General features: G+C 50.9%; 2 protein-coding genes across 5 annotated transcripts; one reads left to right on the top strand and one right to left on the bottom strand.

Annotated features, from left to right (window-relative positions):
- Window positions 1–999: 999 nt before the first annotated feature.
- Window positions 1,000–10,013, bottom strand: PLAGL2 (PLAG1 like zinc finger 2). 4 transcript variants are annotated; one of them, XM_038159245.1, is made up of 4 exons: window positions 9,901–10,013; window positions 9,306–9,448; window positions 7,514–7,909; window positions 1,000–6,724 (listed from the first exon to the last, which is right to left on the bottom strand). In XM_038159245.1, the coding sequence occupies exons 3-4, from the start codon at window positions 7,774–7,776 to the stop codon at window positions 5,503–5,505; spliced, it is 1,485 nt and encodes a 494-aa protein (XP_038015173.1). In that variant the 5' UTR covers window positions 7,777–7,909; window positions 9,306–9,448; window positions 9,901–10,013; the 3' UTR covers window positions 1,000–5,502. The 4 variants fall into 4 exon arrangements, with proteins under 4 accessions (XP_038015173.1, XP_038015171.1, XP_038015175.1 ...); XM_038159243.1 differs by having other exon boundaries at window positions 9,339–9,448; XM_038159247.1 differs by having other exon boundaries at window positions 9,306–9,444; window positions 9,901–9,956.
- Window positions 9,967–15,528, top strand: POFUT1 (protein O-fucosyltransferase 1). The gene is made up of 7 exons (XM_038159248.1): window positions 9,967–10,191; window positions 10,658–10,779; window positions 10,886–11,068; window positions 11,599–11,711; window positions 12,376–12,568; window positions 13,072–13,314; window positions 13,747–15,528. Exons 1-7 carry the CDS (start codon window positions 10,032–10,034, stop codon window positions 13,933–13,935), a joined length of 1,203 nt encoding a protein of 400 aa, XP_038015176.1. The 5' UTR covers window positions 9,967–10,031; the 3' UTR covers window positions 13,936–15,528.
- Window positions 15,529–15,754: the final 226 nt, after the last annotated feature.

Here is a 15,754-nt window from a genome sequence, read left to right as displayed (position 1 = left end):
CCACAAAGCATCAAGGCTGAGGCACACAGAAGGGTGAGGACATCTCAAACTGCAGAAAGGCTCCTAGCAGGAGTTCTGGGATGTGCTGCAGCATGCAGGCTTCTGCACCCTGGTGTGGCACCCTGAAGTGGGTTCTGAGGGCTGTGAGCCAAGCTCGTGTGTTACCTTCTTGCAAGACACTGGCTACAGAGGGAGAAGGGCTGCGAGCAGGTCCCTGGCCTGTTCACCTGGACGCTCAGCCAGCCTGGCCTGTGCCAGGTGCTGGAGGCTGTCCCTCTCCTGCAGGCCCTGGAGCTGTCCCCAGCCCACTCCGTGCATTCCATGCTAGAGCTGGTTATCCCCTTGCACAGTAGCTTAAAACAAAGACACAAAAGTGAGGGATGGTTGGTTTGTAACAAGACACCTCAATATTGAGGATTCTTCCCCCAGCTGAAGAGCTGACCTATTTATAGTAATAAAAAAATTAATTCCAAACTCCCTGGTTATCTTTTGCAATGCTTTTAACTTCCCTTGTCAGTGTGATCTGATCCAGAGAAGCTCCCTCTGTGTCATGTATGCTCCATTTCCACGCTGGTATTTAGGCACTGGTGGAAAAAGGACCATGCAGACCTGGCTTCATCCACAAGCACAGAGTGAGGAAGGTGCTTCAGCAGCCTACCCGTGCACATGGAAATAAAATGTACTTTGAACAGGAAAGCCAAGCTCTTCTCCTGGTGTGGATTTGTGAGAAGCAGAATGTGATCAGTTTTTTGGTCTGTTTTTGCTCGACCTGTCTGCATGCTAGTGGGGTGTGTGGCCTGTGGGAAGATGTAGAGCTGGCTCCAGGTAGAGATTGCAGACTGTACTCCAGGAGAAACCTCCTTACCTGCAGCCACACTAGCTGAACCGTGTAGGATTCCTAGGGGAGCCCAGTTACTCACTAGAAGGCAGCAAGTCCAACACTGGGAATAGCCAGAGGTGAGCCTAATGTGAGGGTGAGTGTGCATGGATTGTGCAACAGGACAGCAGAACCTGAGAGGTGGTGGGGAACAGGAACAGTGGAGCTGTAAGGCAGCTGATCAGTGGTAATGGCATCTCCCTGGCAGCTTCCAGCTGCTTCCCAGGAGAGGCTCAGTACGGCTGTGGCATGTTATGGTAAACAGGCATGGAAAGGGTGAGAGGTGCCAGAGCTGGGGATTGGGGTGAAAAGAATCTGGACTTCCCAGATCCAGCAGACCAGGCTAAACCAAACCACCTTCTCCTATTGCACAGGGGTCAGCCAGGAGGGGATTCAGAGCTTCAGGTGGCAGCTCTCATCTCTAGGAACTGGGAAAAATACCAGAAGTAAGTTATTGAAAAGACACAAATGTTGGATGAGGATGGAAGCCTGAAGTGGTTCTGTTCGAGCCATTCATCCACGTCACTGTTCAGTGGCAGAACAGCTCCAGGGCTTGGGCAGGCAATTAACTAAAAATAGGCACCTGAGGGAGAATTCAGTCAGCCTGACTAACTGGGATTAGAGGATAAGCAAGAAGGCAGGGTGATGGGAAGCACATCTTTGAAGATTTATTTGTGGAAATTTTAATTGCAGGCAGCAGAAAATGCCTCTGTGGGGTTGTTCTGTCCAGAGAGCAAAGGTGGTGCAATGGTAGAGAAAGGAAAAGGGGATTTTTTCAGTGAACTGCAGGAAATCTTCCAAGCAGCTGCTGTTCACCTGTCAGCAAGGAAGGAATTAAAGAACAAAGAGCTGAGCTCAACAAAAGTACTGAAATCATCAATCTACCAGAGGTGAAAAAAGGATTCCAGTTGAAGTGACACCATTTTTCAACACTGAGGCTAAAGAGCAGCAATGTTGTGAGACAGAGAACCGGGTGTGTCACAACATGGTGTGTGGGTATTCTGTCACGTGAAATTCAGTGGAAGCAAATGCAAGATAACACGTTGTTCCTTCCTACAAATGGATTTTGAGTGAGCTGTAATCCTGGGGGAAAAAAGATTTTCAGCCCTTCACAGGGTTCTGGCAATCTGAGCCTGGAAGGATGGGCAAGAGTTAACCCTCTGCTGCCAGGGAGTGGCTTGGCTATTTGTTAGTTCTTATTTCTAGGAGACATCAGGTCCTTGGCTTTCTGAGAATCCAGGGTCTGATTTATAAGGGCTGGCAAGTTCATGTCCTCTTCTTTTACTAACTGGAGGTCTATGGGTTTCTATCTTACTGACTGCACTGTTCCTGCTGCTTTGGACCTCTGCCCAAGCCAGCCAGTTTAAAATACCCCTTTATTTAATTAAACCCTCCTGTACAATTATGTGCTGTACTTGCCGCCCTTGGGCTCTGGTGCAATCTCTGTGGTCCAGGTGTGCCAGAACACAGGGATCACAGTGGAATGGTTTCCTGGGCTCTGCCTGCCTGACTCACAACTGTGTCCTGGACCTGCAGCCCCAAAAGAGGTCCAAAACAAAAACCAAACCCAAAGTCCTTCTGGGATGATTTTTTTATATCACATAAGCAGCAGAGTGGCTGCCACGAAGCCCTGCACATACACCACAGAACAGACTGCAGGCTGTGCTGCAGCAATCCCCCTCACAGCATGCCAGAGTTACCCTTGTCCCTTACTCCAGCTGCATCAGCAGGAGCTTGGCTGAGTTCCACTGACTTGCCTAAGAGTTTGGTACATATGTCCTAGGGGACTGGGATTCCCAAGTGCTGCAAGCTTGGATGCTCCAAGTATTATAAACAGGTAAAAGTTGTTCACTGTAATTTGTTCTGTGAATTGCATATTTGCTATTTCAAATGGAATTACTCTCGTTAGTTTTAGACTGACTGGTAAAATACCTTCAGATTACAAGCTGTTGTGGTAGAGGAACTTTGAATCCATTTTCCTGTGCAAACACCTGGAATCAGCTCCAATGCTGTCTCTGACCACGCTGCCCTTGCTGGGTTAGATTTTCCTTGCATTGGCAGAGGTTACTGCAGTTCTGCCCATTGAAGTAGCTGTGGAAAGCAAATCACACGTGCAAATCATAGCAAAATGAATTCCATTTATTCTTTGACAGACTACTGGTAGGAAAAAGATGCCTGGCTCTAAGTTTAGCTACCACTGCTAAAGGAATTCCAGTGATGACATCTGTTCAGAGTACAATGCAGGCAGGAAGCAAAAAAGCTGAATGTTCTGCAGTGGGAGAAGGTGTGTGATGGCATTGCATAAATCTGATAATCCTCACTGGCAGCGAGTGATCAGTTCTGACCATTTATTTCTCAAAAATAATAATCCTCTCGACTGAAGACAGGGATAAGGCTTGCATATAATTGATAACAGTGTGAAACTCTTTAATTTGCAAAGAGCAAAGCAATAGAAGACAGGCCTGAGGTATTCAATGCTGGTAAACAGACTGGCTGCAATGCCCTGTTTACCTTTGCTAGGTTAGAGAACAAGAAGGCACTCGTTGGACTTGGAAAGGCAACATTTTCCAGTGGAGAAAAGGAAAAAGTACTGCATTCAACTCGGGGAGATCATTGCCACAGGATATTGCTGAGGTAAATAAATCTTATATTACATTTTGATACAAAAGTCTTATTTGCAGCATTGCTGGCTAACCTAAAACAACCGATCTATGTTCTGGAGAATCAATGGATTGCTAAAGAGTCATTCTGGGAAGAATTACTAAGCTAAATTAAAAATAAAATTCTGGAGTAAAATGGAAGGGGGACAAGCCTGTGACCAAAAGAGGCACAGCTGATGTCACACAGTGGGATCATGGCTCAGCAGGAAGGAATCTGCATCAACTGAGGTGGATGTGCTCTGGGGAGACAAGGGAGGACAGCATCTGGCTTCACCCAAGGAGCTGAGATAACAGAGTAGAGGTAGATTTTGCATTTCCTAGATTTATGGAGAACAATATTGACAGATTTCCTGGTTCATATTGGCCTACAATGGTTCCTCCATGCTGAGGTATGAAGATCTGCCTGTCCATAGTCATAAACATGCACCAGTGCAGAGTGACCTCCATACATCCCCATCTGCAGTCTAAGTGCCCAGGAAAACAGGAGCAGGAGACAACACAGGTGCTAAGTGACAGCAGCAGCTGGCTGCCACTTCCCAGTATAACCCTTCTGCCCTGGTAGGTAGACAGCCCGTGGAAGAGTTGAAGAGGTAGGGCAGGGAGCAAGGGAAGCAGGACTTTAACTTCAGCAGGCAAGGCTTGAGCAGGAGAGAACAAAAAAGGCCAGTGGAACCAAATCCAAAGTGAAAAGTTGACTGCAGGCCCCAAACCTCAGCATTTGTTAGAACTATTGGTGTTGGGAGAAATGCTTCAAATACACTGACAGTGTGTACATGAAGCTGGGACCATTTTTTCCCTGATTCTTGGATGTTATCACCATTGAGGTTAACATATACCTTTGAGACTCCTTCCTGGATAAGCCAAAAAGGGTGCTGACCTCAATGAGTGGTTAAAAAAAAACCCCAAACCCCAGAAACTCATACTCTGTTGCTCATCCCAAGGGAAGCTATGGAGCAGGGCCTGCAGCCTGTTCTCACCCACGCCTGGTAGGTCAGTGCTCGATGTCCCGAGCTCTCTCACGTGCTTTGGTTTCCAGATCTGTTTGCCTGGGGGAGATATTTAAAAGGGCTCCATCCATACACCACACACCAAGCTAAGCTGTGAGAGCTGCTCCATCCCCTTCACTCGGGACAGCCAGCGAGAAAAGGCAGGAAGCTGCTGCCTACGGGGGCAGAGGCTGAAGTGGTCCAAAAGCAGTGTATTTCCCCATGGGGGAAGAACATGATAAGTGAAGAGAAATCAGTGCAACCTGACTTCGTTTTGTAAACAGTGTTCTAGCTACACCAGAGATGAACCCAGTGTATTCTGGTGCCTCCTATTTTTGCAATGGCAGAAAGAGATTTGTGTTGTGTAAACAATGTTCACCATAACGAGTTTATCCTAACAGCTCCAAAGAGGCGACGTTGAACTCACTATGTAAACGGGCTTGTTGCTTAACACTGATGTGGAGTAAGCTGTGTGGGGTGATGGGATGAGAGGTAGCAGGGAAGGACAGCCTCTTCCCCATTGGCTTCATACAGAGTGGTATCGTGACTTCTTCTCCGTGTGGAGGTGTTGGCTGCTTTGCCAGAGTTGCAGTGTGTGGTAACATGAAATGGAAGCTGGACTCTTCAAAAGTTTAGCCCAGGATGAAAGAGTCTCAACTCCTTCTGAGGGACAGTCCCTTCCCAGAGAGGAATACAGCTCCAGCATTCTCAGGGAAGGTCAGTGCTAAGCGCGGCTCCTGATTCACAGATTAAAAATTAGATAAAATATATCCAGTCTATCAGCTGAAATCTTTCTGCTGTACAGGACTGGGACTTGCACGGGTTCCAGTCTACAAGTGCTCCCTCCGAGATCAGAAACCTCCTGTCTGACCCAGCTCTGCCAGAGCTTTCACACCCCCGAGGAAGGAAGAGTTGTGCGTTTTTAAGGCTCTCCACAAAAGGGTGACTGAAAGATCTGTTCTCCAGTGCTACTTCCAGCTTATTGGAATGCCTGGTGGAACCGTGGCAGCGTGGTTGTGCTCAAGCTGGAGGTGAAGACGGGGGGCAACGAATGAAGGGGCCCAAAGTTCAGCGAGGCCCCGGCTCCGGGAGACTCTTGAGGTTGATGTTGCAAAGTGGTGAGCAGTGGCTGCGCCTCCCCCTGCGAGTAGCCCATGACCAATCCCCCCGATGAGACAGGTGGATTGCAAGGAGGAAGATTTAGGGGAAGGAAGCCAAGAAGATGAGAGAAGTCCATGTTAGCAGCACAGAGAGCCTCTGAGAGGTTAGCAGGGCTCTTGGAAAGCAAAGCCTCATCCAGGGCGGGTGGCTGAGGCGAAGAGGACTGAGGATCACCAGATGAGAGAGACAGACTGCCAGGGAAGTCTGACAAAAAGCTGTCCACCTCTACTTTGGGTAGTTTCTCAGGCAAATATGAGGTAGATCCAAGCTGATACTTTGGAGGAGGTTGCGGTGGGGAGGAGATGGGAGAAGAAGACTCCAGAGGATAGCTCATTCCCATTGGAAGAGAATTAGGAACCAAAGAATGGGGCATCCCTGAGCTTGGCATGGTTTGGAGATGCGTGCTGTACATGCCCACGGGCAGCATGCCAGGGAAGCTCTTACCACCCATCATGTCTCTGGATGCCATACACAGGACAGGACTCAGCTCTTCCTTCACTGCCACAGAGGAGCTGCAGCTGAGCAGACCCAACATGTCCACCGGCTCCGTCTTAATCTTCAGCAGTTCCTGGGAGTGGCTTTTCTTCATGTGCCTGGTCAGGTGGTCTTTCCTCCCGAACCTCTGAGCGCAGTACTGGCACAGGAAGTCTTTGCGCCCCGTGTGCACCACCAGGTGTCTGCGCACGTCCTTGCGGGTGTAGAAGCGCCGATCGCAGTGGTCGCACGGATGCTTCTTCTCCTTGGCCCCGCCAGAAGCCCGCCTGGAATGAGCTTTGAGGTGCTCCAGCAGGACCTGGGTGCTCTCAAAGGTCTGGAGGCACACCTTGCAGCTGAGGTCACCGCTGGCGGCCGCGTGCATGGCCAGGTGCCGCCTGAAGCCCAGCTTGGTGTTGTAGTTCTTGCCGCACTCGGGACAGTGCAGGGCCTCCTTGTTGGGATCGTGGGTCTGCAGGTGGTTCCGCAGGTGATCCTTCCGGTGGAACATCTTCTCGCAGTACATGCACTGGTGGGGCTTCTGAGCAGAGTGCGTGGCCATATGCCTTTGGGGAGAGAAGCAGGAGAGGTCAGACTAACATCCAGCCCCTGAGGGAACACAAGCTAGTTTTCTAAAATTTTCCTTGTGTCCTACACTTTACGCCACAAAAATCCCAGATGGCATTTCACCTGCAGTAAACAAGGAGCACAGGAGCACAACGCTGCAGGCAAAACCTACAGCCTGTCCCAGCAGCTGTCTCTCCTCAGCTCCTGCTCTCTGCTGAGGCTGCCAAAGAAAACCTCCCTAGTTTGTGACACTAGGTGAGAAGACTTCACTTCATCAGGAGGGTCAGGCTGTGCCCAAGTCTGCTGACAGCCACTGGGGTCTGATTTCACCTTGGTATCTCACACTCTCCCCCACTGTGGTTCACTTGGTGTCAAGCTCTCAACCATCACCGTTTAACTATTTTGTGTTGTACTTCACTGCATAAATGGGAACTCCTCCATACTGGAGCAGCAGCTGCCATGGAATTATCCCTGTGGTTAGAAGCAGGATTTATGAATGCAAACGCTATTCTTGCTTTTCATTTTGTTTCTCATCTGTGAACTTCACTTTCTGTTTCTGTTTCCTCCTCAGTGAAACATAAAACAGCTTGAGCTCAGGATAGCTGAAGTTCTCTGGAAGGCACCTAAAGAGATGCCAAGTATGGTAATGTCTGGGACTCAACTGCTTTGCAAGGTAAAAGGGCATTTCCCCTCCTCCAGCTTCTCAGAAATTCAAGCAAAGACACACGAGGGAGGGGGTTTTCCCTCTCTCCTGGCTCTGCTGGGCAGAGGCACTTGCAGATACCTACCTATAGAGCTTGTACTTGGAGGCAAAGGCCTTGCCACAGTGCAGCTGGGGGCAGTTGTAGGGTCTCTGCTCCGAGTGGGAAAGAGTGTGAGTTCTCAGCTTGTCCACGTGAGGGAAGGAGGGCTCCGATAGTTCACACTGGCATTTTCCCTGACTTTCGGTTTCTTCACCTCTTGGTCTGGGGACTAATTTCCAGCCTGCCTCTTCCTCCTCCTGCTTTGCATCTTGAATCCAGTTGGGAACACTGGGAAAAAATGCCGTCATGGCAGGTCTAGTAGAACATGGCCATGTCAAGCAGAACTCGAGCCTGTGGGCGTCTCGCTGTGATGTTGTCCCGGTGCAGTTTTCTGTTGGAGCCCCCTGTGACCAAACTGCTTTAATAGCAAAACTTCTTCATCTGAAATCACAGAAGGCTGGTGTTAATCGCTGCCACCTTCACCTGTGCACACAGTGAACACGTGAAGATGTGTGCTCCCACTCATGGGGACCTCCAATCGATAATACTTTTCTGTCTCTTTCCCCTTAACCTGTTACCTGAATAAAATGATAAAACTTTTTCTGAATTCCATTTTTTTGCCACTATTAAGAGCCAGTGTTACGTGTAGGATGTATTTTCTGCTGAAATATCATAAAAGGTGTCTATTTGTAGCTCTTAATACCTTTCCCTGCGTGTTTTGCAGATCACTTCTCATCCCATTTTTTTATATTCTCTTGCTCTTGGTCTCTGCCTACACTCAGAGATTCTCAGAGCTCTCCTGTATTTTCTTTTCCCATCCTTTTTGCTACCAACCTGGTGCACTGGGCAAAACCATCTCCAGAGCAAATCAATCCTAACCCCCCAGATGTGGCTGAGCAGGGCTGAGGAAAAAAACTCTCAATTATGGTCAACATCACACCTCTTTCTGGAAGGCAACGGATGCTGCTCCTCTTTAGGGTGGGATTACTCATTGTATTTTCACTTTTCGATTGTGAGGCAGATTCTGCCTCTCTGGATCAGCAAGTTTTCTACTGTAATGAGCAATTTTTAACTCTTTTTTTCTTTGACACTCTCATCCATTAATAATGGAAGCTCAAACTGTTTCCTGTTCAACAAAATACACCTCCTCTAAGCTCTTCTGGCTCGCACGTTGGTGAGGTTCTACAAGAATCTCTCTCAGAAGGTCGTTCTTGAGTTGGGTGTTGGTTTTTACAGGGTCCTACTGCCAGCTCGACTGGTAAACGGTCAGCTGAAATAAAACCAACCTCTTTCACTCAATTTGGCTGCCTGAGAAACTCTGCTTAAAATAGCATCAAACCCTCACTCCATGATTGCTTCAGAGGAGGAACTTCCTGCTGCACATCAACATGAGTGCGAGTTGTGGGCAGGATGTGCAACTGCGAGGGAACAAACCAACCCCCAAGAAAGTGCTCAAGGAACGTTATGAAGAGCTGAAATGACAATTCCTGTGACTGCACCGTCACCCCAAATACCATGGATGGTTCCCTCAGGGAGGAAAACGCTGGGAAACAGGATGACTCCAAGAAAATATATATCACTGTGAGCTTTGGGAATGCCTGTTAAGAACAAAACTTGGTTTTGTGCAGGCTAAACCTACGTGGTCAGAGCAGAACAATAAAGGACCAGAACTGCTGAGGTGCCACTTTGGGACAAACCAGCGTGATGTGACAGCTGCTCTGACCCCTCAGGGTGCAGGAGGCCTGTGGCTCAGAGCAATCTGTCTTCCTGGGTGCTAAAAGCATGACTATTTCACCTCTCTATGAAATAAGTCCCAGAAAAGATGAGTGTTCTCTACCTCTTGCTCCCAGAAAAGATGAGTGTTCTCTACCTCTTGCTCCAGAGCTGTGCAGGTGTCCCGAGAGTCTCCACCACTTTCACCGGGGCACTGCTCCTTTCCCTCCGAAAAAGCCTAGCCATCTGGGCCAGTTTCAAAGCTACCTGGAAGAAGACAAGAGTTTGAGCTTTGATGTTTTTAACGGGAAGGTGCATCAAGGATCACACTGGAATTTTAGGGAATTCAGAGGTGTTGTTGCAGCCGCCGTGCAAACGGCGGAGGTGCCGGGGGGTGGCCGCGAGGGGCGACTCGCTCCTCCCTCCGGCAGCTCCGCCGTTTGCCTCGGAAGCCAACCGGGAGACCCCCACCCCGGGAGCGCTCCGTGGATAATGCGGCCCCGGTGGAGCGGGATCACACATCCCACCCCCGCCCCGCAGCCCTGAGGGGAGGGAGGCGGGCCCGGCCTACGCCCCCCCCTCCGCCCCGCATCCTCCTCCTCCTCCTCCTCACACGCCCCCCTGTCCCCTGAGGGGACCCCGCCACCGAGGGGAGGGTACGGCCGTGCCACCGCCCCTCGCTGCGGTGCCGCCCCCCTCCCTCGCCCCCCCGCGCTCACCCCGTTCCCCCGGGCCCCGCCAAGCGCGGCTCCGCTCCCGGCCCCGGCGGCGCCATTGCGCGGGGCCTTGTGGGAGTGACGTCACGGCTCGGTGGCGGCCGCCAGAGCGGCGCGCCGCGGGGCATGCCGGGATGGTGGCGCCGGGCTCTGGCCGCCGCCGAGCCGCCATGGCCGTGCCGCCCGCCCCGCCGCTCCTCGTCCTCCTCCTGCTCCTCCCGGCCATGGCGGCGGGAGACGACGCGGCACCCGCCTGGGACGAGGCCGGGTATCTGCTCTACTGTCCCTGCATGGGTGAGGCTCTCCCGGTGTAGGCCCCCTGTGCATCTCCCGGGTGCATCCCCCGGTGCGGTTCCCGCTGCAGACCCCGGTGCTGCAGACCCCGGTGCTGCAGACCCCGGTTCATTCCCCAGCGCGGTCTGCGCCCCGCTGCATCCCCCGGTCCGTTCCCCGCTGCCTCCCCCGCTCCGTTCCCCGCTGCCTCCCCCGCTCCGTGCCCGGCGGCATCCCCCGGTCCATTCACCGCGGCATCCCCCGGTCCGTTCCCCGCTGCATCCCCTGCTCCGTGCCCGGCGGCATCCCCCGGTCCATTCACCGCGGCATCCCCCGGTCCGTTCCCCGCTGCATCCCCCGGTCCATCCCCCGCTCCGTGCCCCGCTGCACCCCCCGGTCCATTCCCCGCTCCGTGCCCCGCTGCATCCCCCGCTCCGTGCCCGCTCCGTGCCCGGCGCGGTCCCCGCCTGAGCCCCGTGTCTCGCAGGCCGCTTCGGTAACCAAGCCGAGCACTTCCTGGGAGCCCTGGCCTTCGCCCGCGCCCTCAACCGGACCCTGGCCGTGCCGCCCTGGATCGAGTACCGGCACCACCGCCCGCCCTACACCAACGTGAGCCCCTCGGGAGGGAGCGGCGGGCGGGGCTGGGAGCTCCCCGGGGCTGGGCTGCGGGCCCCGGGCACGGGGAGCCCCGGCTCACGGCTCTGCTCCCCCGCAGCTGCACGTCCCCTACTCGGAGCACTTCAGGCTGGAGCCGCTGCGGCGGTACCACCGCGTGATCAGCCTGGAGCAGTTCATGGAGCGCCTGGCGCCCCGGCACTGGCCGCCCGGCAGCAGAGTGGCGTACTGCTTCGAGGCTGCTGCCCAGCGCAGCGCGGACAGAGGCACGTGTCCCATGAAGGTGAGCTCCTCCTCGGCCCCGGGGCACGGCTCACTTCCGAAGGCTACGACCGACTCGTTCGGGTCGCCATTGATTCGCAAATTTAGGAGTTGGCCGCCGCAAATTGGTCTGTGAGACACTGCTGTCACCTCTTGTGGAATGGCATGCTGTGCCATCGTGAGTTTTCTTTGTCTACAAGTGCTTGGGGATGGGGATAGGTCTGTGCGAGTAGATTTTTTCACCTCAGATTTAATTGAGACTGTAGCTTATCTCCTGCTCTCTGTTTCCCAGCTGGTGTTAAAGCAACCTCTCTTATCTACAAGTTTGGGAGCTGCGGTGTCCTTGTTCTTGAACACAACCTTTGCAACCTTCTCGGTGAACTTCCCTTAATGTATTTCGCTGTCTCCTTCCTGTGGAGCTGTTGTGTCAAACAGGCTGTTGAATTCCAGCTGCTTTCATCCTGGAACAGGCTCCTGCTTTGCACCTCAGGATCTTGCTAGATCCACCTTTCAGGCTCTGTGTGTGCACTGAATGAACACTTTTCTTTGCAGGATGGAAATCCGTTTGGTCCCTTCTGGGATCAGTTCCAAGTGGATTTTGATAAGTCTGAGCTCTTCAAGGGAATTTCCTTCAGTCCTGCATACAAGGACCATTGGATCCAAAGGTAGCAAGAAGATGCAAGAGTGCTGGCAGGTCACTGTGGGCGTTTAGAGTCACTCATGAGAGCAGCTGTGACTGTGTATTGTGACTTTACATTTTGGCAGAGAGATTGAAGTGGTTAGTTAGTAATATAGTTTAAAATATTAATGCTTTTTCCATTAAATATTTGCTGACTTCCTGCGGGCATTATTTTAGGTATGAACTCTGTTAGGCTGATTGACTTCTGAGCCAGGAATATTTAATTTGTCAAGTATTTATTAAATATGTAATTAATTGTCAAAAAGAATTTGGTTCTCACTTGGGGATTATGAGCTGTATTTTGCTGCTTACCATGTGTTTTCAGAACCATGAGTGACTTTAGTGGTTATCAGTAAGTTTGGGTGACAGAATTGGTCTAGTCTGGGGTGAAAATTTAACATCCCATTGCTTGGTAGCTCCTCACTGCATGTTTGAGGTTCTTCTCTTATTGTCTGTTAGATAAAATGTCTGAGGTAAAATACAGCCCCTGGGATTTCTTCAGTTCAGATGGCAAACCAGCTAAAATTACCTCAATGTGGAGCAAAAAATGCTGCATATTTTGGGATATTCCTGGTTCCTGCTCTAACCTTCACAGCAACCTTCGTGCAGGTTAGGTCACCTTTCAGACTGCTGGGTTTGCTTTTCTGTAGGTTTCCAGCCTCTGAGCACCCCGTTCTTGCCTTACCTGGAGCTCCAGCCCAGTTTCCTGTCCTGGAGGAGCACCGGCCCCTGCAGAAGTACATGGAGTGGTCGGATGCGATGGTGAAGAAGGGGGAAGCCTACATCCAGTCCCTGCTGCTGCGGCCCTACGTCGGGATTCACCTGCGGATCGGCTCCGACTGGGTACGGCACAAAGGGCTGTGGAAAAAGCTGCTCAGAAAGGAGCCCTGCTGGGACAGCCTCCTGATCCCTGCTGGCATCCCGGAGCTCCCTGTGTGCTAGCAGTGCTGCTGGGGTTCTTTCAGACAGGCAGAGGTGGGGGACTTGGTGGTGTTTTCTCACTTGAATGTGGAATGAAAAAAAAACGAAAAAAGGTTGTGGTGAGGTGGGGTTCAGCCTCTCCTCCCAGCGACAGGACAAAGGGAAATGGCCTCAGGTTGCACCAGGGAAGGTTCAGGTTGAATATTAGGGAAAAATTCTTCACTGAACGAGTGATTGAGCACTGGCCCAGCCTGCCCAGGGGCATGGTGGAATTGCCATTCCTGGAAGTGTCCAGAACAACAGCAGAGGTGGCGTTTTCTAATAAGGTTTAGTGGGCATGGGGTATCTGTTCAAAGTTTGGAGTTGATAATTTCAGAGATATTCAGCTTTGATGATTCTGTGATTGTCTTTTCCTGTTCCAATAGCAAAATGCCTGCAACATGTTAAAGGACGGGACGGCCGGGCCGCACTTCATGGCTTCACCGCAGTGTGTGGGCTACGACCGCAGTGCCGCGGCGCCCCTCACCATGGACATGTGCCTGCCAGACCTCCGAGAGATCAAACGGGCTCTCAAGCTCTGGGTGGCAAAGATTGAAGCGAAATCTGTTTATATTGCTACTGATTCCGAGCCCTACACAACAGAAATACAGCAGTTCTTCCAGGAAAAGGTGAGTCTTCCAGAAACCTCTTCTGGCAGGAGTGCTTGGATAAAAACCTTCCTTGGCTTCTGGCCCGAGGTTGTCGTGGGTAGCAGACAGGCAGTTGTGGAATAGGTTATTCACAGCCAAATATTGGCATCTCAAAGTGAATTTGGCTCATAGCAATAAAAATTATCCTGTAAAATTCTTTTTTTTTCCAGGAGATTGAAGAGTATTGTCTGGCATGGTAGTAAATATTTCCATGAAAAGGGTTTAAATTAAATAAACCTAAGTGATTTTCAGAAATGCTCTGACATTGATCTAATCATAAATGAGTTATAGGGCAGAGAAAGACAAAACTCACTCTCTCGCTGTTGTGTATTCCATTTCTAATACTATGCCAAGACATTGGATTGTGATAATAGCTGTCTGGATTCATCTGCTCTCCTCATTTTTCTGCAGCTCAAGGTTGTCAGCCTGCAGCCAGAAGTGCCTCAGATTGATCTGTACATCCTTGGCCAGTCCGACCACTTCATCGGGAACTGTGTCTCTTCCTTCACTGCCTTTGTGAAAAGAGAACGTGACATCCATGGGAAACCCTCCTCGTTTTTTGGCATGGACCACCCACCGAGGCTGCGGGATGAGTTCTGACCAGAGGAGGAGGAGGCTCTGGTTCCAGGGCTCTGAGCTGGGTCCTTGTGCTGCAGCATTCCCTGTGGGCAGTCATTGCTGGGCTGTGGGACAGCTCCTGCCCTCCAAAGCTCCTCACAGTCCCTTCCAGTTCTGTCTGATCTCTCCTGTGTTTGCAGTGTGAGCTCAGATAGAAATTTAAATCATGTGGTTTATAGGAAACTATAAACTATGTATAGTTTTTTAAGATGTAGCTTTTATAGTTCTCCATTCTCACTACTTGGGATTCACCAGCAATCATGATGAAGCAGCTGCTAAGATTTCCTCCTCTTCTCTTTTTCTGTTAATTTTTAACTCTCACCTGGAGATGTTCTGAAGCTCTATGACCAAAACTGACCATAATTGGTTCTCTTTGAGTGTAAAACTTCTGTCAGACATATCAGGTTCCCTGGAAAGGGCATGCAAGGTGAAGCTCAGGACTGCAGAAGCTCTGGGGTTTATCAAGGACCACAGTTGTCTTACCAGACCTGTGTCACCACAGTGCCTCAGTGTCCCTTCTCCTGTCCAGAGAGATTCCATACCCCGTGCTATGGGGCCCTGGATCTCTTTGGTGGTGCTGGAAGAGTGCAGTGGGACATGGTGTGACATGGCAGCTGCCTGTTCAGCCTCCGCATCAGCCTGGGGCAAGGTGTGTGCAGGGACAAGGGAGGAGATCCTGGAGACTGAGGGCTCATAGGTTTGTAGCTGTTGATGTCAGTGAGGTCTGTGGTAGAAGAGAAACTTTGAGCCAAGGTTATTAAAATAGCTGTAGTGGGGTTAGGTATGTCACACCTGGGTCTATGGTATTGTTTTGGTTTTGTACTTTATAAGATAACCCCTCTGAGAGCATTACTCTTGTTTGGGGCAGTTCCCAGGGGAGGTAACTCTGGAAAATTATTCATTTATGAGGAAGCAACAGCCCAAACCCCTGTGTTTGGCCTGGTGTGGTTTGATGCTGGTAACGCTGATAATCCCAACATGGTGAGACTCAACTTGACCGATGCCTTTTGGTGCTTCTGTGACTTCATTTTCTGGTCCTAAGACTGAGTACAGAACAGTTCATTTTTCCAAAATGCCTCTTGGTGAGTCTGTGGTACCAGAGCTGCTGCCTCCAGTGCACTGCTGCAGTCCAGGCCAGGCTGTTATGAGTGGTTAACTCCAAATGTCTCTTTTTGTGGTGGTCTTTTCCTCCTGGAAATGTTTCTGAGCTTTGAAGGGCTCAGAAGAGTGAGCAAAAGCAGGCAACATGAGGACGTCCCCCAGGTGTCAGGGTGGCAAAAACTCATCTCTTGTTTCCTCAGGGCTGGCTTCAAAAATCATGGGATTTGGGGGAAAATCATCCATTTTAGGGCCTTTGGAAGCTGGGCTTTTGAAGACTGAACCTCCTTGTGTCATACAGTTTACTGATCTTGGGTGATGCCCTTGGGGTTGCCATGCCTTGCTGTGGAGCAGGGGAAGCCTTTCCCCACACTGTTGGGAAGACAAACTATTAAAACAAAATGTTGGGGTGGGGTATTTCTTTTTTTTTTTAAATATGGTATTTTTTGTACTAATAAAAACTTGATTTTGTATTCACTCGTCGTGCAGCAGCATTCCTTCCTCCATTGCAGGAGTCTCTGGTACCAGAGCTGCAGCCTGCGCTGCAGAAGGCTCTGATTAAGGGGCTTGAACTCTTCAGTGCCTTCTTTACGGCGATCATTTTCTCCTTGGAAATACTCCCGAGCTTTGGGAGATTTAAAAAGCCCCAGCCTGGGGTGCGGCAGAGACCCGCCCGGCTGGGGCAAAACCCGGCATTTTCGGC

This window comes from Motacilla alba, chromosome 20 (assembly GCF_015832195.1).
Source record: "Motacilla alba alba isolate MOTALB_02 chromosome 20, Motacilla_alba_V1.0_pri, whole genome shotgun sequence".
NCBI classification, from domain to species: domain Eukaryota; kingdom Metazoa; phylum Chordata; class Aves; order Passeriformes; family Motacillidae; genus Motacilla; species Motacilla alba.
This window is presented reverse-complemented; position numbering and strand designations above follow the sequence as displayed.

Coding starts and splice junctions, on each gene's coding strand:
- POFUT1 (XM_038159248.1), top strand. CDS start 10,032: ATGGTGGCGCCGGGCTCTGGCCGCCGCCGAGCCGCCATGGCCGTGCCG. Junction 10,780..10,885: donor ACCGCCCGCCCTACACCAAC/GTGAGCCCCTCG, acceptor GCTCCCCCGCAG/CTGCACGTCCCCTACTCGGA. Junction 12,569..13,071: donor TGCGGATCGGCTCCGACTGG/GTACGGCACAAA, acceptor CTGTTCCAATAG/CAAAATGCCTGCAACATGTT.
- PLAGL2 (XM_038159245.1), bottom strand. CDS start 7,776: ATGACGGCATTTTTTCCCAGTGTTCCCAACTGGATTCAAGATGCAAAG. Junction 6,725..7,513: donor TCCAAGTACAAGCTCTATAG/GTAGGTATCTGC, acceptor CTCTCCCCAAAG/GCATATGGCCACGCACTCTG.